This window comes from Patagioenas fasciata, chromosome 23, assembly GCF_037038585.1.
Source record: "Patagioenas fasciata isolate bPatFas1 chromosome 23, bPatFas1.hap1, whole genome shotgun sequence".
NCBI classification, from domain to species: domain Eukaryota; kingdom Metazoa; phylum Chordata; class Aves; order Columbiformes; family Columbidae; genus Patagioenas; species Patagioenas fasciata.
Window position 1 is genome coordinate 2883260 of NC_092542.1, and position 25399 is coordinate 2908658.

The 25399-nt window shown below is 45.0% G+C and overlaps 1 protein-coding gene across 7 annotated transcripts in view; it reads right to left on the reverse strand.

Annotated features, from left to right (window-relative positions):
* RERE (arginine-glutamic acid dipeptide repeats) overlaps positions 1-25399 on the reverse strand; it is a 166070-nt gene that overhangs the window by 56501 nt on the left and 84170 nt on the right. For 6 of the 7 annotated variants that reach the window (XM_065854884.2, XM_065854883.2, XM_065854880.2 and 3 more), the window contains 5 exons: positions 24967-25071; positions 14110-14158; positions 11577-11701; positions 10739-10838; positions 4133-4231 (listed from right to left, as the gene is read on the reverse strand). In XM_065854884.2, the coding sequence (XP_065710956.2) occupies positions 4133-4231; positions 10739-10838; positions 11577-11701; positions 14110-14158; positions 24967-25071 (478 nt within the window). Of the gene's footprint in view, positions 1-4132; positions 4232-10738; positions 10839-11576; positions 11702-14109; positions 14159-20856; positions 21093-24966; positions 25072-25399 lie in introns of those variants that run through there. The other variant, XM_065854886.2, reaches the window with a different exon arrangement.

Here is a 25399-nt window from a genome sequence, read left to right on the forward strand (position 1 = left end):
TAAAGAGACAAAAGTGTGAGATCAGATCAGCAGGACTGTCAGAACCAGTCCAGTGCCTTCAGCATCTCCAACACACGAGGAACGCTGGAATTGAGAACCATCTCATTAAATTAACAGAACTTAAATGAACATTGTATCCTTAGTAAATGACAGCATTTGATAGGGTATTTATCTGAAATGGAAGAGGGCTCATTTTTGGATGCGGAGCAAGCGCAGGGTCAGGATGTACTGAACATCACAAAGTCGAAAAGCCATTTTGCAGTGAAGATTCTGTCCCAGAATGGCGAGAGATTCTGTAGGGACAGTTTTTCTTGTGAAATATTTTCACTGAAACCACGCCAGGAAATATGGGTGTTCAATTTAACCTACACTGAAACAGCTAATGGTCACGGCTCCAGATTGGGAGTCTCTTGAAGGTGAAGCAGCGTGACCGTCAGGGCAAGCACTGGGGTGCAAACACAGGGACTCGGTTTCAGGTTCGTTGTACTTGCTCCCCATAGACAAACTCCCCATTTCTATGTCGGTTTTGAAATCTTTCAAACTGGAGAAGAATGGACCAGTGCCATTCCATTCTTTTTAAAGATTGCTGATTGCTTGCATGAAAAACGCCTGCACTCCATCCAAGATTCAGAGATGTTTTAGAGGTGCCCATGAGATGCAGAATAGAGCTCGCTGCTCTTTCCCTCCGACCCTCCCTTGCTGGGTTTGAGTGAAGCCTCTTTGTTTCCTCAGTGCATTGAAATAAGACAAATACAAACTAAAACCTGCCTGTACTACAACGTACTGTTGGGCACAGGGTGACAACACAGGCGTTGTAGAGCAAAAGGAAAAGACAGCTCAAGAAAATGAAAGGAGAAAAGTGGTTACGCTGCAATCTCACGTTCGCAAAAGATCTCTCATGAAACACACGCTAAACCCATGGCTAAATCAGTCCCCCCTTCCCAGGAACATGGACCTTGCTCAAATTCCTCCACAGAAGTGAATTAGTGAGCATTACAAGAGAAACCACCCCCCTCCTCACCAAATCTGGGCTGGAAACCCATGTTGTCAGGTGTAGCACAACCTCTATAAACAGGAAACAGCTGCTGACCGAGCTGCGGGCGGACGCAGAGCACAGAGGTTCCTTCAGTCCCTTTTGTTAGGCAGCGTTTTCACAGCGCGCCTCTGAATTTACATACTGGAGTAAAAAAGGCTTAAAAATAGCCATAGGTTTCAAAACACAAGCGAGACAACAAACCTCTGTCTTGGTATTTACAGAGCCTTCCATTTAATTCAATCACTGGCAAATTTTATCCTCTGTTTAATTTGATCTAACCCTCTGCAACCATATCATCGGGAGTAAAGATAACGTAACTTCCATCCTTTATTTTAATCAGTTCTGAGCAGTGCGAAGCAGCTCTCACTTTCTCAGGTAAGGAGGTTAATGAACCAGAGCTTTGTACCTGGCATCTGCTTATTTACTCAAGTCGTAAAAATTAAGCAGATACTTGCTAGGATGCAAGAACAGACTAATTCTAAGTCCAGCACTAACAGGATGGTTTGGACCACATCACTAGAGGCTCCTGCTGCGTGGCACTTCCCGTCATCAGACGGGGGGAGAAACGCAACATTCTCAACAAAATGTAATTGTTTTGGCCAGACTTGGGGTTTGACAAATGAGTGTTTTCTGAAAGATACGTTGCTCTGCGGTTCCTATGCGGCTCCAGCACCCTGTACATCACGCAGAACGTTCTGCTCAGTTACACGGAGCCGATGATTAAGGAAACTTCCCCAAGCAGAAACGCTCAGAAGCGCAGTAGAGCTGCTTTAATCTGGAGTTGTCTCCAAACCGCCGGGGCCAAACACGCGATGAGGTTGTGCAGGTGGAGCTTAGCGCTCTATAAATAAGAGCAGAGTTTGCTCTCTGGCTCTGCCGAGGCTGGAGGGCTGCCAAGTGTTTCTGGAAACTTGGATGGAACAGAACAAGAACAAATCTGATAAAACGAGCTGACACTGACAATGATTTATGGAGTCAGCGATCATTACTCTGTACTCGCAGTCTGCACTTTTGGAGTCATGTTGCGCTTTTCAATAACTTTAACATGAACTCGTCAGACACCCCGAGCTGCAGCCGCCACGGCCTTCACAGCATAACGCTTCTGATGGGAAAACAGGGAGACGGGAACTAAATCTACACCGAAAAAGAGGTGTTGGCGCCGTACGATTCACCCTTGAACGTGGGAAAGAGCGCACGCAGACAAAACAGAGGTTAAAACAATACGATCACAAACCTACCGAACACAGGCACAGCGCTGGAAGTGTCCGTTCCGACAGCCTGTTCCCTAAACAAAACTCCCTTTGGTGACAAGATAACTGTAAAATTTATCAGGAAAGTGCGTTCTAAGGCTTTTTTACTCATCCTGTCCTTCGCTGTGGGTGCTGGCACATGATGCTGTTTCACTCCACGGCTCCGGGCAGCTCCTCAGCACAAAGGGTCTTTGTTGGGTTGTGGAATCAGTCTGTTCTAATCCGGGCTTAGATGGCCCGGCCCAGCCCCAGTCTGGCTCTTGTAAAGGGTTTGCATAAGGAGAGGGTAAGCACACAGGATTCATGGGGATAACTCCCTGAAAGGCTTTCTGATAACCAAGAGTTTTAAAAAAAGTCTCCCCAGACACTATCTAAATAATTAAAAATTGTAAAAGACCATGAAAGTTTCCCCCCCATCATTAATTGGTGCTATTTTATTGCACCAATGCCATTAAGTAGCTTAACAAAGCCACAAAATGTTTATTTTCATTCACTTCCTTCCATACTTGATCAACTAACGAGCTTCAAGACTTCATTTAAAAAAAGCAAGATCTTCTCTCGTGCCATTTCTCCGTGAGCAATGCTGCCTTGCGCTGTAACACATTTTCTTCATTTATATACCTGGTAAGTACACACAAGTTCAATTACTACCTGGTTTACTCCAGTACAGTACAGTACGTACCAGAGAAGCTTTTCCAGCAGCCAAAGGTAAAAACTATAAGCGAGTCTGAAGTTCTGTGATAAATATTTTATGATAACCAACTTCCAATCATCTGATTTGCTATTTTAGTGCACACTGCAGCCTGATTATTGAGCTACAAAGCAGAATGTTTTGCCATTTCCAGAAAGCTACACACTCCTAGCTGGCTCGCTAAAGACGTACTGTCTCCTTATAGGTTACATTTCACATTAATCTTTTCTGTTAAGCGCAATTAACACCAGCATGCAATATAATGTAACCCAAGTGAAAACGCACGGGTTTCACCTTTATTTTAAATACAGTTGAGCACGTGTGCGCTCAACCCCTGCAGCGCAAGGTCTGACCAACCCAGCAACCCCGGGAGCGCGGCCGTGAGGACACAACCGCGCTGAACGTCCATGGGGGGCTCAAATCCACCACCTCCATACATCACCGTGGGAGCCGTGGCCAGGACGCACAGTCTGTTTCCAGCCCAGCTGTGCAGCCGGACCATTTGTATGTGGTTAAATCCCGGCTTTCAGATAAGCTGGTTTTGGTCTGCTCTTTGTCAAAGATTCATCCAGCAAGAACTACAGCACTAAACACTTCCTAATATTCCATATGAGGGGAAGAAGGGACTTAAGCTCTGTTTATGAGCAATGCTGATATCCAAGCTCCCATTAACCACCTCGAGCTGACACCACAAACCTCCAATACCAGTAGGAAAAAACCACAGACAACACTTTATTGCCTTTTACCTCTTGTCCTACCCCAGTTAACGCCTGCGGCCAAGCCTTCCTGGAGGTGAAAACAAAAGGGAAATTTGGAGTCTAGAAGTTTTCCATCTGTTTTTTTGCCATTAATTTGCCCTACAGCATCCTCTCAAAAGCCGTCACTTGATCTTCTCCTCGCTTATTCTGCTATTAGAAGGGTATTTTCCCCGGTCTAATCAGGTTCTGTATATCCAACAAGGGCCCGCAAACTCACAATTCTGCAAACATTCATCCTGCGCAGCAAGGATTTGCTGCATTGCAATTGCGGCAATTGCATTGCAATTATTTGCCCCTCTTCTCCATAAAGACAACCTCTTAAAAAAATAAATAGAATAAAAAAGAGCAAGAGAAACAAGATGAACTGTAGGGCTCAAGGGAATAATTCATTTCCTACCACTTCATCTTCAGTCCAACACTTCTCAATCAGCTTTGGCACAGGTTTCTTCACCAAGCGCTGCAGGGCTTTTCCAGCATCATAGTTACTTTCATGTAGCTGAAAAACAAGACAAATAGATCATTCAATGGAATTAGCAGTGATCTGATATTGGAGAAAAACCACTAAAGGAAGCCACATGAGACACTCTATGCCTAATTATTTATCCTGTTGATATATGGAGTGAAATTTAAACAACCTGAAGGGCAACTGGGGTATGATTAGTAAAAGAAACAGCATTAAAACAAGCGTATTTTCCACCGCCTTCCTGAGCTTCTCGCAGATAATGTGTCTGTCCATAAAGCACTGGAGATTTTTTGGTTAACCTTATAAAAACGCTTATCACATTAGAAATTAAAAAGGGGAAATTTTAAAAAGCTCCAACAAAATATATTTCATAAGGAGCTGCATTTTATGCAGCGTATTTTGTTTAGATGAGTGACACCAACTAGAAAAACTAACGCACAGGAGGGATTGCAGGCCATGGGATGCCAAGTTTACCCATCCAGAAAACTCCTATTGCACTGCAAAGATCACCGTGTTGTTGGAGAACAATTATGGAGAAGAAACAAAACCTCTACAGATATCTACGGGAGCACACAAAAGCAACCGGGGACGCCAAAGCTGACGTGACAGTTCGAGCTGGTCACAGCCTACAGCGCACCTTATTTTCCACCAGAAATTCGGTATCTATATGATCAAAAGCTGTCTGAAATAGACAGACATTTAAATCAGGGTGAGGCAGAAAAACAACCACACTGAAAGAAAAACATCCCCCGATGAACCCATGAGAACATCGAGCTCTTAACGCCGCACAGAAAGCGTTTAGCGCGCTGTAGATTTACAGCCTGTCCTGTCTTCAAAGTACAGCGGGGTTTCAAGAACTGAAGGGGAGTCAGGAGCCTGCTCTATGTCTTCTGAAAATGATCTAAAAGAACAAGAAATATTGCCTGGCTGACAAAAACCGCATTATCTTCCTACACTCAAAAGGGAGAAGGATTTGCATATGAACTTCTCTACACAGACAAAGGCAATTTTTCTAAACAAGGTGCTAAGAAAACCAAAGCTTCCAAGCTATTGATTAGTGGAAAGAAGTTTACGGTCCCTCAAAAGTTTCTTTATGACAGGGACAACCAAAAAATGATTCTGTACATTGATTATCTCCTGCTTTTCCTTCCTATCCGGATTTTATCCTGAGCCATCCGCATCCCACCCTCCAGAAGCATCTGTGCTGCCAGACCTCAGAAAACACTGCAGTGAGTTCTGTAACTCATGGACTTTTCCCAAGAATGATGAACTGAACAAGGACCAAGATACAATTACTAAACAGCGATGAGATGTTAACTGCCCAGGTCCCAGTGCAAGTTGGGGAATGACCTATAAGAGAGCAGCACAGGGGAAAGGGACCTGGGGGTCCTGGGGACAGCAGGGTGACCATGAGCCAGCACTGGGCCCTTGTGGCCAAGAAGGCCAATGGTACCTGGGGTGGGTTAGAAGGGGGTGGTCAGTAGGTCAGAGAGGTTCTCCTGCCCCTCTGCTCTGCCCTGGGGAGACCACACCTGGAATATTGTGTCCAGTTGTGGCCCCTCAGTTCCAGAAGGACAGGGAACTGCTGGAGAGAGTCCAGCGCAGCCACCAAGATGCTGAAGGGAGTGGAGCATCTCCCGTGTGAGGAAAGGCTGAGGGAGCTGGGGCTCTGGAGCTGGAGAAGAGGAGACTGAGGGGTGACCTCATTGATGTTTACAGATATCTAAAGGGTGAATGTCAGGAGGATGGAGCCAGGCTCTTCTCGGTGACAACCAGTGACAGGACAAGGGGTAATGGGTTCAAACTGGAACACAAAAGGTTCCACTTAAATACGAGAAGAAACTTCTTCCTGGTGAGGGTGGCAGAGCCTGGCCCAGGCTGCCCAGGGAGGCTGTGGAGTCTCCTTCTCTGCAGACATTCAAACCCGCCTGGACCCCTTCCTGTGGAACCTCAGCTGGGTGTTCCTGCTCCATGGGGGCATTGCACTGGATGAGCTTTCCAGGTCCCTTCAACCCCTGACATTCTGGGATTCTGTGCTTTGTTACTCTTAGTATCAAGTTTTTAGAACAAACAGTAACATTCCCTTAATGGGTGGCCCAAACGTGTTTGTTTTTGCTTACCAACAACTAAAATAACAACAGCCTGCAGGGTGTTACTGCAGTGACACAAGCCCTTGGCTAACATAACGGGAACAAGAAAGAAAACTAAGCCAGAGTGGTTTTCTATTCTTTTTCAGCTTCCTGCACGGCACCTACAGGGAAGTGGCCGATGCAACAGCAGTAACCGCATGTACCACCGATCAAACCCGGGTGAGATTTCCTGATACACAACAGAACAACAGCCGGTGAATCCACCTTGGAATCAGCTCCGACTGCACCTCCGTGCAAGTGGAACAACGATCTCGGTCCATCTTACACGAGCCGCAGGTTAAACGATGGGAGTAGCGCTCAGAGCCACCACTAAACTTCTCTTTAACTCGTTCCTTTAAGACTCCTGTGGTATGCGGTGCCTACTTAAAGCCACGAAAATAAGACGTTGTCTTTTCTACTGAGCACACACTGATTTTCCTCCTTGTTCGCGCTCCAGCACCGGGAGCAGATCCATCGTGAAGAAAGGAGGATTGTTTGTTTTGCCAGCTCACCTTGCAAATGCTCTTTTCTGTGCGTGCCACTACCCGAAAGACTTTTCACTTAGGAAATCCGACAGCGCTGGAGAGAACAGGGCCTCTGTTTCTTTACCCTCTTTGCTCCCTCCCAAAACACGTGGCAATGCCAAAGCCTCTTTGTAACTTGGAGGGCATCTTTATTTTGCCTCAAGGACAACACGTGTTTCCCCTGGCAGCCCCATTGCCCAAGCGCTTCAATCTGCAAAACAACCTGACAAGCCCAGGAAGAACGGGCTGGGCTGACAGGCGGCGACGCTGGTAATGAAACACAGGAGAGTTTACAGGGCAGAGTTGTCCCAAATTAACAACAGAAAACACGAGCGTTAACTTTGACAAAGTGATTATAACCATCACAAAACTCATAAGCACAGACATGAAAGAGAATCCTCATACAACAGAAAAGGCACCGATGTGAAAACAAGAGAAACTGATAGAGGTTTAAAGGATCCTGAAAAATGTTACCTTTAGCAAGTAGGGAAAAAAAAGGCTTTTTTAAGTGCCAGGAATAGGATAATGGAACAAAAAGCCAAATGAAGTGCCAGAGTTGAATTTACTTGTTTCACTCTGTTTCATTCTCCGCTCATTACTTTCGGTCATTTATTGGGATTGTCTATGGTTTTGTTAACTTGGGGTTGAGCTTTCCAAGGTACAAACACTGATGACCACCCTGCCACCTACAGAACGGCCACTTTTAGCCGTGTAAACGCTGAACCGCTGTGACGTGATGTACGTGTGCAACTGCACCAGAAGGAATTGACACAAATGTCCTTACACTTCAAAACAGAAAATACAGCAACGCCTGCATCACCAGGCAGGATTTTAGATTACAGAAAAACTCTGATTATGCACGTGCCCCAAAACCTCGTTTCTGTTACAAGAGTCATTAAAGCAGGCTGGATCACAGGCAAAGCCTTATTACCATAAAGCCTGCAGGTTGCCACAAGGTTTCAAGTTTCTGCTCCAGCTTCTCCCAGCGCTGCCATTTTCTGTCTGCGTGATGCTGCAAATAAATCCTCCTCTTGGCACGGCTCAGCTGTCAGGCACCCCTGCCCGTAATGGAGCCATGAATTACATCTCGCAGCTCTGACATCTCTGCTCTTCCTCATCAAAATATTGTTCTTCAATTGTAATTTATAACTTAATTTAAATGTCCCTTTTACTGTGACCTTTTTAGATCAGGATGGCATTGCATCTGGCAGCTTCCACTCCGCCAAGGCATCTTTTCGCAATTACAGTCATTACGATCTCCGCTGAAAAGCCCGTCTGAGTCCGGCTGCATTCAGACTCCAATATTAAATAATTGCAGCCCATTAAGAATACTGTTAGATCCCAGAGTCTTTTTCTCACAGCAATGAAGTAGCACTGAACTCCTTTGAGAAGCCAGCAGGACAGAAGGGGTTGTGGGGATGCAGGAGCATCCTGGAATTCAGGAGTTCTCCAGGTTTCGGTGCTGGTTCTTCCCCGGATGACCAGTGGTCATGGGCAAGTCACATCCCACGTGGGGCACAAAGATCTACGGCCTGACCTCCCAAACGCAAGGAAAACCCAGCCAGTAGTGCAAGAGCATCTTAAGGTTCAGGTAATACAGATGAGTCAAAGGAAATTTGTCACAGCCAAGCAAGATGCTATGGTGGAAGAGTCAAGGGAGATGGTATTTGCTTGGTACCACACCAACCCTACTTACATATCATCCCTATTTAAGCACCAGTTATTGTAATCTATGCAGGCTTAAGAAAATTGTAATTATTAATGAGGGATTTACTGCTCTCGCTGAAGGAGACAATGCTGGAGATACCCTGGAGCTCTATAAAACCAGCGTGTTTGAGAAGGTAGAAAACAGAGAAGGAAAACAAAGCTGAATGAGACTTATTGCTGCATAGCTCGAGTAGCTAGGTCTTTTGGTATCATTATTCTAATCCAAGCACCTAATTTAATACAAAGAGTAATTCAGGTCACTTTTTTCAGTAGCGGAGCTGACAAATTTCAGCTTGATGCAGATACTCTACAGCTGCGCACATCCTGCCCTGCCATCAAATGGAATACGCTCCATAGCAAATCTATTAACGGTGCGACTCAATCTTAAAGGTCTTTTCCAACCAAAATGATTCTATGATTCTATATCTCATTAGGTGCGATAGTAACATCTCTTTTCAAACCTGCAGCGCTCTTTAAAGAGCTTATCCTCCAGAATGGCAAGATTTGATTTTTATCAGTCATACTCAACGAGACACCAGCCCCAAATGCTCTTTAATTCCAGGAATTTCCTGCCCCCGTCCTCTTTGAAATTCTACCTCTTCCCACCTGCTGCAACACACTCAACCATTCCCTGACCTCTCACATCAAAACTACTTTGTTGAGCTCCCTCTGGTGCCTGAGGACAACGGCACCTTGAACCGACCCAGAACCTCAACCACCCAACAAGAAGACTCTGCCCAACAAGCTTGTTCTGCTATAGTGAACCCACGTTGTGATCCGGCTGACACAGCTCGGCCTCCAACAGAACCTCAGACTAAAGCCAGAAGGTGACAAACCGGTACGGTATTTCTAAAGAAAATTACTACTAGTTTGTGGTTTTTTAATATCTGATTTGTGGTATTTGATAGCTTGAAAATAGAGAAATCAGTCCCCTCATTAAAAAAAAAGAGGGGGGGAGGCAACTTCAATTTCTTCCCCCCAGTTCTAACTTATTTTAAGCTTCTACATAACTCTAATTGCTACAAAGTGATGGAAGATGCTAACGATGGAGATGAAAAAGCAGGATGCTTGTGTTAGATCCCCTTGTCACACACTGGTAGTGCTGGGGATCTGCCCAACGGCTCAAAATCCAGCTGCAATACACCCCAAAATGTATAAGTAGTACTCATGGCAGTCAATTTGGCCCTTTTTACCTGTCCGTTGCAACAGTTTCTATAGAAAAATTTCCTGACTCATCCAACAAGCAGAGTACTGAAGGTTTTCCCCTAAGAGCAAGGATAAGGATGAATAAAATGTGGCAAAATTGTCTTCTGCACTAGAAGTGGCTCCATTCCCAACGTGCCCAGGCAGGGAGCGATGCCCCTGCAGTGCTGCGCTGCCTCATTTGAACCATCAGAGTGCCTGTTAATTAAGACTCATCCAAAACGAAAACTAGTAATAATAAGAAATGCTAACATATATTTAAATAATTCTCTATGCTTTCAACCTTGTCTGTAGTTAATGAACAGGAAAATCTGGTCTAAGGGCAAGTTAAAACAGGGAGTAATTTGTCTGGGTGACATCTTAGTTAGAACTGAATTTCCTTAAACTGATATTACGTTGTCATGTTTGTCACTCATAATGACATGTTCCCATGTGAGCGCGTTATGAGAAGTCAGAACAATGCTATTAGTAAAGAGAGATTTATACAATATTAGCATAGGGTTGTTTTGTCTTTCTGCCACGCAGCAGTCGGCAGGCTGAAGTGGGGAATGTGTCTTCTTACCATACGAGGACAGAGCTGCTGGCTCTGATTTTCCCAGCAAAAATACCCAAATGTGGAAAAGCTCTGAGATTCTCCCTTAGAGGCTGAGTTTGCACGCTGGCATTCCCAGTGTCTCTCCTAGGGTTTGCTGTTTGATTACTGATGCTCACACTGACTCTTGAATCAGAACAATGGGTCAAGCAGAACGCTGTCATCTTAAACCACCCACGAGTTCATCACTGACATTCCATAGGTTGGGTTTTTGAAAACGAGTTGCTGTATGAACGCAAGTTACGATATCCTAGGCTACTATCATGCTCATATCGTGATCCCCAAATCAATTTTACCTGCCAAATATTTCATGCGCTATATGTTTTAAGTAGTTCAGAAATCAGTGGAATAACTGTTCATTCATACAGTAGCTCTATATACTTACTGTATTGAGCGCGTTAAGCGTAGTGTCGTCACGGGAGGCTGCAACGCAACCGTCTTCTGTGGACCCCCCATCGCACATGCCTGCAAAAGCTGCCATGCTCCTTTAGAGATTGAGGGGAGAAGAGTTGAAATTCCTCAGCTGCCATTTGGTGCACACATCATGCAGTACACAAATAGTCTATTTACACCTTAAATCACAAATTTCAGGGCCTTGCAATACTGTGGAAATGAGTAAAATGGGGCAGCACAAACACTGCTCTGTGTTACGCAAACCTGAGTCACCGCAGTACATGCGGTAATTAATTCAAAATTAAAATCCAGTCTACGTGGATTTCATCAACTCAAAATCTCCACTGCAACAGCAGCAAAGCCTCATCAGGATTATGGCAGATAGAACCTCCAGACACAAGGACACTCTCAGCAAACCTGTTGTTGTCATCTTAGATCCATCTTGTTAGAAAAATGACTTAAAAGTGCAGATTCTCTGCATCTCTGAATCCTTGCAAAGCACAAGTCATTTACTCACACTCTGAATTACTGAGGCCCACCAGCGCATCCGATTAACCCACCGGGTATACCAGAGATCTGTATGAAACTGAAAAGCAAACTAACACACTGCTGGCTTTGCGTTTTAAATGCAAAAGCCACAGCGAATGGAAAGATTGTGCGCTGGTCCAACGTAAAATCAGAGCATTCTGGTCTCGAACTAACCACTCCAGGTTATCTAGTTGACACCCACGCTACATCAGAACAGGCCAGAGGAGCGATCACAGCGTACACGGCAGCACACGTTTCCACCACGGCTTTCAAGGCACCGGGAGTATCGGGGCTGGGATTACCTGGCTGCCCTAAGGTACATGAGCAAGTCACAGTCATTGACTCCTGGCATCCACACGAGTTCCTCATGCTGTGTCACCGTGTCACCGTCTGGGGAAGGAAACGGCTGCAGATCAGGGAGCTTAGCCTAGGGAAAAAAAACCATATATATCTTTCAGACAGACATTAGAGTTGGTAACGATGTTAGGAGGACGCGTGTTACTCATAGCAAATGTCATAAATTCTCTGGAATAATGTGATCTCATAGATGGAAGATATTCAGCCACCAGGTGGTGAAGCTATTTGATCCAAGTTTCAGAAGTCTGAGGAAACTGGGTCATCGAGCCCCAATTTATCACTTTACCCAGCATTCCTTCCTTCAGAGGGGCCGCTCGCTTTGTGACAATGACGTGGGGCTAACACCACCTCTCGCTCCACCACCAGTGGAGCCCTCCTGTATAAAAACCAAGTGCAAAAAATGCCTGCAGAAACACCACAGCTCGAAAACCAGCCATCCTGTACTGAATATGTGGTCCTTGGTTACAGAGAAGTCAAACACTGTTGGACAATTTACCCTCAGAGGGCCAGTTTTTGTTTCTCTAAAAGCTGCTGCTGCAACCGGGCCTTGCCAGGCTAAAACACACCCATACGAAACAAAGCAAGAGCGTGGCGACCATACGGGTACCACTTCAAATGAGCAGAAAACCCTACACATTTGACGCTAAGTTTAAAATTAAGTGCTCAGCAAACCCTTAAAACTCTAAATGGAAACAAAGGAATCTCCTGAAAGCGCGATCGCCCAGCGAAATGAACTCTGCCGCTGCACGAGTATCGCGCTGCATCCAGACCCAATTAGCATCTTCAGTCAGACTGCCATGGGATGAGATAGCTGAGAGCCTCTTCAGAACCAGCTTTTAAGCCCTATAATTACCTCCTATACTTACGCTAAACATATTTGAGAGGCAACATTTATACATAAGCAGTAATTACAAGTCACAGGTTCAGATGCCTTTCATGTTCTGCTCTTTAATCTGTACTTTATTTTACTTCTTCCCTGGGAAAATGGGGATGTCATTGAATGTCTCTTCTGGAAAAGAACGAGCAAGCATTGTGCCGAGATGAGATTTCAATGATTTCTGTGCGTTCCGGCAACCACAGTGCTTTCACTAATTAATATTTGTCCTCATGTACCCTAGGAACATGCTTAATTACCAGAGTTACTCCTAAGAGCAACTTCCTCTTCAACACCTCTGGTCATTAATTTGTGAGACAGAAGTTTCCAATAGAGAAGGTTGAGCAGAGCCCTGCTCTCCCCTTCACGTGCATGGGAATTTTGGGAAAAACTGCAATTCTATAACACATTTCTCTTGTATCTCCACTTGCTACCGTGATACAGCAGCAGTTTGAGGTGCCTGTGCACTAAATATAACAACGAACCAGACCACAAGCCAACAGTCCTCCAGCATTAACAAAGCCCAGCGGTCAGAGGAAGCTGCTTTTACCCTTTCCACAAAACGAATTGGACTAGAGAACTGAAAACGGCAAATACCTTCAATCTGAATTCCTGCCACGGCCTGCAATACGCATTCATACTAATTAACAGGATGAGACTATAACCTCTCAGCAGTGACATCTGTCAGAAATACAGGTGTTAGCGAATGAATGAATGAAAGAACAACAGAAGTTTCAAATATTAAGCAAAAATTCGCACTACTCTAAATCAATGCACCTTCTTCCTACCTTTTTTTCCATCCATAAATGCATCTGGAAATGATACCCTCCAGCACAAGTGACTAATACATTAAATGACAATTGGAGATGAAAGTTGTTTGGAAGGCATCATTTACAGCACTCTTACTATGGCTGGTGAGAAGAACACTACGTGTTTAATTGCCAAGGACTTTGTTTTCCCTCTAAATGCAAAACATCCTTCACAATGTCCCCCAGGTTCCATAGACGTGTACTTGCACACTTAGTGAACAAGAAGCAGGACAGAAACCTGTGTTGGGTTGAGTTTCCCCATCCCACTGGTTTTGCGATGTTGTTCTAGGAAAAGCGTTTTTCCCATCGCTTCTAATAGAATTCCGCTTCGCTCAAAAAAGGACTTTGTTATAGGCAACGCACTAGCAACTTGACAACTTTACCACGCAAATTAAAATTAAAATATCTACCTTCAATATAACTGGAAAACACCAGATTTTTCCAGGTTATTAAAGACACTGTTTGGTAAAAGCCCGCTGAGCATCCACTCATTTTACCTCTAGAATGTGCCCAACAAGAGCTGAGATTGTCTCCTTCATTTCCAGTAGTTACCCGGATTCCTTCAACGTTATTCTGGCACTAACCCAATAGCGATTATTCTAATAAAAATCATTCACATATCAACATTCGACACAGAAAAATCTCACTGACTGAGTTAAGGAATTCTAAAGAACTCATGATGAATCGAGAAAACTAATTGTATTTGAATGCACAGAGTTTTAATTAAGTGTCTTCTGAACAGATCAGGTGGCAAAAGCACACCATGGGTATCAAAACAGGAACAAAATCCCTTACCTGATGGCTGGGTCCAACTCTGATCTCACCTTGGGTACTGTTTAGCCTCCTAATAGGGGAAAAAAAAAACACCTCTTTGTGGTCATTTTCATTTTGAAAGAGAAAATATCTTAAATAAAAATATTCAGGGTATTAATCTTTGAAGAGCAGAGCGTTACATTGCCAGAGCTGGCCAAACTAATGCCTCTTTTCCCAGCAGATTCCATGGAAAACCATTCAAGTCGCTGCGGATCTCGCACGCAAAATTCTCTGGCTCCTGGTTTGAGAAGTTAAGCTATTATTGCTGCTGTTAATTCATTTGCTAAGATCACATCAGGCAGCACGGCACGGACACATGGAAAACCTAAAGAGCAATAAAAACACCCTGTAACGCTTGTAGAAGTGAATGTCATTCAATTCATCCAAAATGGGCTTTCCTTCTGTGCAATGCACTTGGCCCTTATGTTTTTCCACTACTTGAACATATATTTATACAAAAAGCTGCAAGTTCCAACTGAACTGTCCTGCACGTAGTGATCATCATACCCTGAAGGGCCCCGTGCTGCTCACACCATTGGCTGCAGTCACTGAAACATCGCATTATACAGCAAAAGCAAAAACCACTTCATCACGTAGCAGCAGAACGACCCTGGTGACAACAGAAGTGACAGGTACGCAAGTATAAACCAGACCAACACATCTCACACGACAGGATTTATTCTCCTTCCTAAATTTTGAGCAGACTAACAGAGTAAATAAAGCTAGCACTGAAGAGTGCCTTTCCACACTTTCCTTTACCAAGGACATCACAACAAGAAGGCACACAGGACTAATTACTGGAAACACTCATTTCTCAAGGGCTGCAGCTGAATCCATGGGAGCTCTGCTCTAATCTCACCCACCCAGCTCTTCCAGAGCCACATCACTGCAGCCCAGAAAGGCATTTGTGCCTCAGCATCGGTATTTGGGATACTGAACACAGCTACAGTCTGAAAAAGAACTACAGGAATAACTACAGCATTTCCTGAGGAAGCTGCTGCCCTGTGGATTCCTCACTCGCCCATCAGCAATGATTGAGAAACAGTTAAATTAAAATCACAACCGTAAACTGCTGGCCCTGAGCTAAACTAACAATGGACAGCCCAAATCATCAAATATCACTCAAAAAGGTTATTGGATACACCATAAAAAAAGCATTTAAGAATCAAGACTGACCACGGGATGCTGGAGCATCCTGGAATTGCACAAAGAAAAGCAAAGTTTTGGATGGGACTTGTGCTCCTCACTGTTCATGAGCTGGGGAAACTCCATGTGGTTACCCAGCCGTGATTCCTTGCAGGGAAATGAAGTGTTCAGAGGAATATTTGTGTGCCTTTTCAGCACTTATTTACCTTCTCCTGATTATACTCGCACCCCAAAGTGCTCCCTCCCCTGCCCAAAAGGTAAGGGCTGGACTGAGCGAAGCTGCTGTGCAGGCAGCTCTTCCATTCTGCACTACATCTTGGCTTTATTCTTTTTAAAGGGCACAACGCCGCTCACTCCGCAAGGGCATACAAGCTGTTAAATAATTTTGACTGTTTCCACATCGCCAGGAATGGGTTTGCAAATGGAAAGAAAATTCTTGCTATGGAAACTGAAATGCACTGTAGATTTTAAGCTAAATTACACTGGTGGAGAGCAATTACAATAATAATGGAACGGCACTCTGTGTTTATTCTATGGGAAAGAGAAAAGAGGACCCAACACTGGATATGAAATCTGACACAAAAGAAACTGATGTAACAAAGCAGTATCCATAGCAACAACAACTTAATATTTCAGTCCTCTTCAGCTGCAGTGGATTAAATATAATGACAAGATGTTCCCTTTGAAAAGTAACCTGTTGCCATGACAACGTTGTGTTCTGCAAAGTAAACAGGGGCTGGTCAGAAAGGAGCTGGAAGCCTGCGAATGAATATCAAAAAGGCAAGAAGCTTCTGCAGAGGGGAGGGCAAAACGAGCGGCCGCTAATCCGAGAGGGGCTTGTTCTGAACACCACGGAGAGGACAGGGAGGGTGTGCAGTTCAACCCAGCCTTGTCCTTTCCATTCTGAAGCAACAGGGGAGGTTGGGGTTCAAGGCCAAAAGCAGCACGGTTGGGAGAAACCAGTTCAGGGGTGGGGATGAGAAAGGAAGCGCAGACAGCACAGGGTGGTGCGGAGAGGGAGAGGGAGAGGGAGAGGGAGAGGGAGAGGGAGAGGGAGAGGGAGAGGGAGAGGGAGAGGGAGAGGGAGAGGGAGAGGGAGAGGGAGAGGGAGAGGGAGAGGGAGAGGGAGAGGGAGAGGGAGAGGGAGAGGGAGAGGGAGAGGGAGAGGGAGAGGGAGAGGGAGAGGGAGAGGGAGAGGGAGAGGGAGAGGGAGAGGGAGAGGGAGAGGGAGAGGGAGAGGGAGAGGGAGAGGGAGAGGGAGAGGGAGAGGGAGAGGGAGAGGGAGAGGGAGAGGGAGAGGGAGAGGGAGAGGGAGAGGGAGAGGGAGAGGGAGAGGGAGAGGGAGAGGGAGAGGGAGAGGGAGAGGGAGAGGGAGAGGGAGAGGGAGAGGGAGAGGGGCCACCAACAGTTCCTGCCTGATTTCCAATGCAGGAACAAGCTGAACCTCTCTGTTTCATGTACATCCTTGTCTACGCCGCACCCCAGACTTGCACCATTGATGCCAAAGGGAGCCCAACTGGCAGCCTTTACCCATGGAAATATGGCAGCATCGCGATGCCACCATGGCCTGGAATGCGGTAACAAGTGCCACAAGGCAGTGTCTGCCCTGCAGTGAAGTCCCCCAGGTCACCAGGATGGTAACTCAGGACATCAGCAAAACTCTCCAAAGGTGCTCAGAGATTTCTGGGACCACCGTCCTGTCTTTGTCCCGTCCTCACCATCAACCCAGCTCACGTCTGGCTTTCCCAGCACATCTCCGCTAGGAAACCCGGCTTCTGAACACGCACACGCTGGGTACCCCAGGTCAGCGGCTCAGGAGATGGGAAAATAACTTAATGAGACCACTAAATTTAAAAAAACAAATCACCACAACTCAAACGTCACATATAAGACGGTATTCCATGTGATTCGTTAAGCCACTCTTGGCATAATCATTGCTGATTCTGTATATTGGTGACCTGTACAGGGTATGAATAACACCAAGGCAAACTGCGCAGTGCAGGAGAAGCTTCAACAACTAAAGCAGAAGCCATTATTCTGCATTTACCAGCCAGGCGAGGACAGACTGTTGGCTAAGAAGTGTGCAAAAACATGAGATGTCACCATTTTTATATGATGAAAGAGGGAAAACACAGCTTAAAGCTGGGACACGCAGGGGTTTGGTGGGGCTCATCTTCTAATAAGCAATAACAAGCACTAAACAACTAATCTTAGGAGATTTGGGGTTATTTACAAGAAAATTGATGGCTTACTAAATAAAACCAAAGCCAGATTAGATGTATATATATTATAGGCAGAACAGATTATAAATCGCAGTCATACAATTTACCATTGATGTAGCCAAACAGTCACTATTATTGGCAAGATAATCAGTTACATCAATTGAAAGCGCGACACAATTCTGAGATATTTGGAATTCCTGCAAGTTTAATACAAACCTGAAGTCGTTCAGAAAGAAAGTTTTGAAAAGAAATTGGTTTTGCAAACGGTCCAATAACCAAGATGGAAAAAGCAGCTCCTCAGAGGCGGTTCTGCAAACATCTGGCAGGGTTCACTTTGTTCCACCTCGAAAAGGACAGAACTGGAGAGAACAAAATGACTCCGCTCCAACTTCAGCTGCTTAAAAAATAGTTTATCAGGGCCTGAAAGGGCCTGGCACGACATTCAAGAGACTCATTCGCTAGGACATTCCGTCTCCTTTTATTCCATGCGCCGTAAAACAAAACTCAGAACCGCCTCCCCCTTCTAAACAAGCAGCAACTCTTGCTTGAAGACAGAGTCACATCGTTTTGTTTTCATTATCTAGGGATCAATATCGATTTGCAGATTAAACAATGGCTTCTTGGCTTTTTCCAACAATTATTTGCTACATTAAAAAACTTTACTTCGAGTTACCCAATTTTGCGTGGCCAGTTTTTTTAGAGCAAGATCTTGAAATCCCTTTTCTGGAAGTATCTTAACGCTCAGAAAACGTTCTTGCGAATGGCCAGCCTCCAGTAAGTTAAGTTTAGCTTAAAACCCCTTGTAACAGTGCGTTATAATAACAAAAATATACAAACAATTCCGAGTGGAAAAAATCAAACCTGTATTTCAGGCAAATGGACTAATATGGGAATGTTTTTAGCGGTTGCTCAATCTGCAGCAGGAATGAATAAACACGTTGAACACGTGCGTGCTCAGTGCGAGCTCGGACCTGCTGGGACCGCGGGGAGCGCAGGACTCCGTGTGCCGGCCCCCGTGCTGTTTGCAGAAGGAAGTTTGAGTCAGACGGGAAAGCTGTTCCAACACAACGTTACTTTTTGTCATGTTTATATCTTATAAAAAGAGAATATACAGTATTGTCCCCCACTCACAACGCGGGATTATAATACAGCCATTCCGAGACAAGTTCTTGCAAAGGAGCGCTCTCTCCACATAGGAATTACCTCTGTGTGCAATGTTTTGCTTGTAGGTCTCACTGATCACCTCTCTAATATTTGTTTTCCAATATTTGATTACCTTCACATAGGGAAGGCACCCGTATTTCGATCATTAGTTCAAAAAAAATAGTGGAAACCTTTGCGTGATATGAAGTTTTTTTTATCTGATTTACATGTGATTTTAATAGAACGTAAACACTACTTATTTACAAGCAACATTTACACGGATATGTAGGTGTTCCTGCTCTGGAAGGGGGATTGGACTGGATGAGCTTTCAAGATCCCTTCCAACCCCTGACATTCTGGGATTCTGTGAATTCAACATGGAATGATGCTGCTTTAAGTGCTTATCCTGCAGAGTTCCTAAACTGGCCAGGCAGTACCTTTGCGTTTCCCAGAGCAAATATTCACTATTTGCACCATTTCTTCAGCACAATCACAGCTGATCTGCAGGACAGTAGAACCAGGCAGTTCATTTATCCCATAAAGCTTCATCAAGTTATCACTGGAAAGCAGCACAAAGCGGACTGCTTGGCACCCTCCTGCCCCTTAATGCATTCTCTTCTGCTCATAACTCAACACTTCCAACAAATGTTAAGGACATGAGGTGTCCCCTCCCTGTATTCTCGCACAGCAGTGTCATGTTCCTGCACGTATTCCAGTAGCTCCTTTATTAGGAACAGGAATGTTTCTAAAGCCCAGGCCTACAGACACAATTCTTTCAACTACGAGGTGATTCAGCCAGCCTGAAGTTCAAGGGGATTGTGCCCCATAACCATCAGCACGATTTTGCTTCAGCCAATGCCAAAAGTGACCAGTGACCCACACTAAGCTGGTGTCTTCTGTATGTTCTAGATCTTCTCTGGAAACACCCAAAACCCGCCTGGACGCGACCCTGTGCGACCTGCTCCAGGTGAACCTGGATTAGATGATCTCCAAAGGTCCTTTCCAACCCCAACCATTCTGTCATTTGTGACTTTTATGCTCTATAGGAAAGGAAATTCAGATTGCCTATAGATACAGACATGGCGCTAACATGGGCAAAATTATGCAGCCTTATTCACCATTCATTCCTCAGGTTCTGACAAGGAAGGCAGCCCAGCAACACTCGCTGCACGGGTGAGTTACTGCGTGTGCAAGGCCACAAGCCAACCTGCTGCTAGAAGTTTCAGAGATGTCACTCCGAGCAGCACAAAGCAGCCTGTCCCCTCCAAACCCACAGGTTACAGCAGGACCGGCCCCCAGCGACCGGCCCCACGGTGCCGAGATCAGCTCCGCAGGGTCGCAGCAAACAGCAGCCGGTCCTGCACAAGCCCAGACGCTGCCGTGAGTGCCACCAGGCTGCAGAATCAGCTTGACTCCCATTCAACACACCCAAACGCTCTCAGACCCATCTGTGTCCAGCAGTCACGAGTCGCTGACGGCCGTCCCGCGAGGATGTCAGAGCCAGCTGTAACCGCGCTATCACCACGAGGAGCTCAAGTCTTCTGTTTTATTCAGATCAGTTTAAAATTTAAGGAGGTGATGTGTGTACTGCTTACGCAGCTGTCGTGTGACGAGTTTCTAACGCACAAGACAATATTGCTGCATTTTGGATGTGTGTTACTTGCATGTGAGTGACAAGCAAGCAGAACTACGCTGGCTACTTTATTTTTCCTTAATACTTGAGGAAGTATCAGCAGGATCACCGCCCCTCCATCAAAACAAAACCACGCATCCTCAGAGCAACCAATGGCTGCTGGTGCACGACCCTCCCTGCAGCATCACCTCAACAGTCGGTCACAGGCCCAAAACACCTCCTGACAGCCCCTTTGGCAACGCTGCACCCTGCAGAATCGCCTCTGCAGCTCCCGACGGACCTGCCGTCAGGTTGGCATGCACACAGCACAACTGAAAGCAAAACTGCAACACGAGGGGGGGGGGAATAAATACAAATATAAGCCCACGCAGCTTCAATGTTTTGCTCCATGCACCCCGCAGGCAGCAGATTCCCTGCTCAGTGCCCTCATGCACCAGCCCAACAGCTGCACGGCAACGCTGAGGTGATTACAAGGTTCTGAGGAGCATGCAACAGTAATGAAATGATTTCATAAACATTTCAGAAGTCACAAATAACAGCAAAAAATCCCCATGGTTCAGGGGAGGCCGGAGTGATGTAGCCTACCTGCAGGGGCTGAATGGATCATCCATGACTATGACAGGCTCTTGTGGGTTTAGATGGATTCCTGAACCCTCTACCTAACAGCTAAAACTCTGCCTTTTCCACTCTACCAACTCAAAATGGAGGCACATGCAGGCTGAGAGACCTCGGAGAGCTTCCACTGAGCTTGTGCTATGACCTAAGCCTGCACGCAGAACGCAGAAACTTCGCCCTCGGACGGGGAGCACTGAGCATGTGCTGTGACCCTCCCTCATCCGCACGCCGGCTCCCAGCGCCATCCATCGCCATCCATCTCGGCTCAGCTCATCTCGCCCCTTTCGGCTGTTTCCGTCAATAAAATGAAGCGGAGGAGCGGCCTGCGCAGCTCCAGCCTCCGCGGCCGGGAGCGGGGCCTTCGCTGGGGGATCCCGCACGGCCAACGCAGACAGCGCTTTCTGCGCCAGCGAAACACGCTGCGGTTCCATAAAAAGGCTTCTAAAGGCTTTTTTTGCTAGTTGGCGATTAGCTTTTAAATAAGCGGCATTAAAAGGGTTTTCACGGATGCAAACGACAAAAGCTCCGCGTTCCAAGGTATGATTTCTGCTCCTTAGGGAACGCAGCGGCACGCTGGCTCACAAAATACTGCCATCCCACCTGCCAATAATGCAATAGATCAGAACATGTACAGAAGTTCTCAGCAATGCCACTGCCCTTTACAAGCACCTGCGAACACCCGACCTGACTCAGTCTGAACTTCATCACCCTCGGTTATTGGCCTCCCGGTTCATTAATGCAATTCTCAGCTATCCATTTATATGAAGGTAACCCCTGCCTCTACAGCACAATGCTTTAATTAGCATTCCTGCCTCTGTTTTAGGGGTACCTGAGACGCCCCAATTTACTGTGAGCCCAGAGGAGGATAAGAAGTTGCTCAAATTTTGACTTTTAAAAGGCAGAAACAAACTGGGCAAATCAGATCGGGCCACAGAACCATCCCAAATTTTCACTCCTTTACAACAACCCACTCGAAAAGCTGAAAAACACAACCAACTATGCTATAAAATACTAAGCTATGTATTTAAAACTTCCAAACACACAAAGTAGTTTTATAAAGTGCTAAAAAAAAGCAGGGGGGAAGGCAAACCCACCATATCATTTTATCAGCTCACTTCTGTTATAACAACAAATTCAGAACAAGCCTGACCCAATCTCTCCAGACCAGTCTAGAAAAAGATAACTACTCCAAATATGCTGCTCAGTCCTGACCAGCCCATCGCTTCTAATTAAGAACAATTCCAAAGTATCGAGTCTTGATGGCAACTACAGCTGAAATGGGCGTCTGGATTTGTTGTCATTCTGGGTTATTTTGGCCCTTAAGTTCACAACATGAACTCGAGTAAAAGTTCTCAGATTTTAATGCTAGCCCCCAGTTCAGAGATAAAATTGTATGGACACATAGAAATAATATATTCCAAATCGTATTAATAATATCAGCCTGAAAGAATGACCCAAGAAGCTATACAGACATTCATCCAAATGCAGTTTTTGGGAGGGTTTATTGCCTGTTTGTTTAAAAGGAATGAACTGCAAGGCGCTTCAACACAAGACAGTTCCTACCGACACACAGCGAGGGTGCTCAGCATCCCCCTAATTCCTTCCCAGGAACATCAGACAGAGTGACACAAACCGACTGCTGTAATTTAGTAAGACAGACAGAAACCATCTGTTCCCCATCACACGGGGGTACCACAAACAGCCCTGGTTCCCCCCATCAGGAGGATTCCCCAATGCAGTTTAAATTGCTAAACCCATTTAGAAAAGAAAACAACCACCTCCCAACCAACCAAGCCCAAAACTTACAATTTACCGTAGGAATTGTCTTATTCAAACAAATTACGCCACAAACTGTCAGTGTTCTACTGAGCGTAACAAGAACTCCAATTCAAGACGTACGGATGAATACGTTTAAAAACCTTTATGATCGTTCCATCCTCTATCCCTGCCCTAGGCATTATAATATGCACAGAATCAAAATGTTCCAACTGCTAAAAATTAGCCAAATAATGGATGAAAAGAGTAAAACCAGAGCTCTGTGGTCCTCATCAGCCTCTGTACACATTCTGGTTGTAGACATCAATTTCTCATTCGACTACAGAGAGCAAGTCACCTTTAATTTGACTTTTGGGAACGCTCCTCTGAGACACCGCACCACTCACTTAGCTCTCAGCTCCAGAAGATTAAAAATAAAGGAAAAGCAAACATGGAATAAAAACACAGACAAGATGTTGGTCTTCCCAAAGCAACTATTCAGCAGATTCACCCATGCCTTGATTGCTATTATTTTGCTCTACAATGCAAAACAAGGTCGTGAAAGAGTAATTTTGATTCATGACCAAGCAAGCTGTTTGTAGAATAATATCTGATTATTTCTAGTTCCAAGGAAGAATTCAGTAGCATCTAAATCTGTGCGTATTTACAGACAGGAGCATCAGACAAGAGTTGGTACTCTGCACTACAACACCAGCCCAACACCAACAAGCTCCCAACAGCCTTCATTAGAAAAGCCAATCAACTTCAACACAGCCTTGGTTTTACAGACAAACCACCAACAGATCGGTCATCCTGGAACATACGTTACCATACCTTTCCTTCCAAAAGCAAAATCAAAGTAGAATTAGGTATTTAAAGCAGCAGCAAACACACAGGTCAAAAATGAGGCAACCCAGTTCTAAACTTCCCCTTATTCCAAGACAAAACACAGACTTGAAGAGTTGGATTAAAATAAAACAAACTGCAACCAAGTGAAGAAAACCCTCCCCTTTGAGAGCTGGCAGTCTGAGTAATTAGCTGATCACTAAGTGCTATGCTTTGTCATTTCATTGATCTTTTCAGGCTCAGTCGTTTTCTAATGGCTGGAGGAATTAACAGCTACTTCTACACAGAAAGAGGGTATAAAACCACACTGACAACTCACATAAACGGCATTTCATAAGATAACCATTAAACACAGGGCTCGAACGCTGATACAATAGCTCATTTAACATTCACACCCGCAAAATTAAAACGCACTGAAAAAAGCAACAAAGTCAAATAGATGGTGAGGCTGGGAACGTATCAGAGCTGGATCACACCACTTCATAAACAACCTTCCCTGTCGGACTACTCCAAAAACATACACTAACAATATTACTACAACATTTAACATCTATTTTAAAATATTACAGGATTTTGTGCAGTTTTGCAAGAGCTCAGCACCCATACACTAGCAAGATTGCCTCCAGGACTTACACTGGCAACTCCTGCTATGAATGAAAACTGAATTAATTGAGTTTACCTCATCCAATACTCTATCTGAGATATATAGATGGTTTAAGACACTTCAGACTGAGGTACAGGAAGCCTCATAAATAGGCAATTACATTATAATATGCCCACACAGGTAGCTTCTTCCTAACTGCAAGCAGTCAGTGGTTGGCTATGCCCCGAAGCATAAAGATTCCTATCTCCATTAAAAACAGTAAATCTACAATCTAACAATTCAAATATTTATTATTCATATGCCTATCTAATTCCCACTTAAAATAACACTTTTCTCAACAATATCTCTAGAAATCAAGGTCCTGAAGCTAACGATGTTTTCCTCATTGAAAGACACAACGCAACTCTCAGTCGGCACAGACCTGGTTGAGCCTTCCTACGCATTAGTAACCTGCTCAGGGCTTGTAGAAATACAGCTCTAAACTGCAAAACCTTTAAGGCTGGTACTTGTAAGGCATTCTCCATATTCCCAAAACTACATAAATAAAAGAAAAAATACGAGTGAGGGTTTGGTCGTGAAAAATCATGACGGTACAACATTGCTTACTAGAAGATGCAGATGTATTTTTTGAAGTGTTTTCAGGGGTGCACATGTAGCCAATGAGACAGGTAAGAGTTCCTGCTAATGTCTGCAACCTTTACAACATTTCACAGTTCTAAAAGCCCGTTTTGAAGCAGCACATCATCTGCCCAGAGATGAAACCGCCTCCCCGTCAGCATCCTACTTGACTTCAACTCTTCTTCCCTTGAGTAGTTCTCCTGCTCCCACAGGCTCGGGTGAGTGCTCAAGCTTCCCTTTAAAATCACTTCACTTACCTCGTCTCTGGATTATACCCCAGGATGTAGAAAAACGAATCCACTCGGGCTTTAAACTCTCTAGCAGCAAATATGTCAGAGAAATGGGAGATGTTACACTTCCCCCTGAAAGAAAGAGGGAAAACGGTATTAGAATTCCATCTTGAATAACAGCTCTTTTAATGAAGTGCCACTGCAATGTGTGTATAAGCCACACACATCCTTGTGTTCTCATAAACATCTAAAACCTCATAAATAAAAGCCTGTTGTAAGGGCACCGCGCAGATTCTTTTCCATTGTGCAAAGAGAAGAAAACCGAGTTCCAAAGTCTCCGATGGTGTTCTGCAAACATTCATTCATTCTGTTCCGAGGAGGCCTAGAAATACAACCCCAAAAATGCCTTGTTCTCCCAAGTTTTGACAGCCCTATACCGCTTACATCCTTAAGGGAGCTT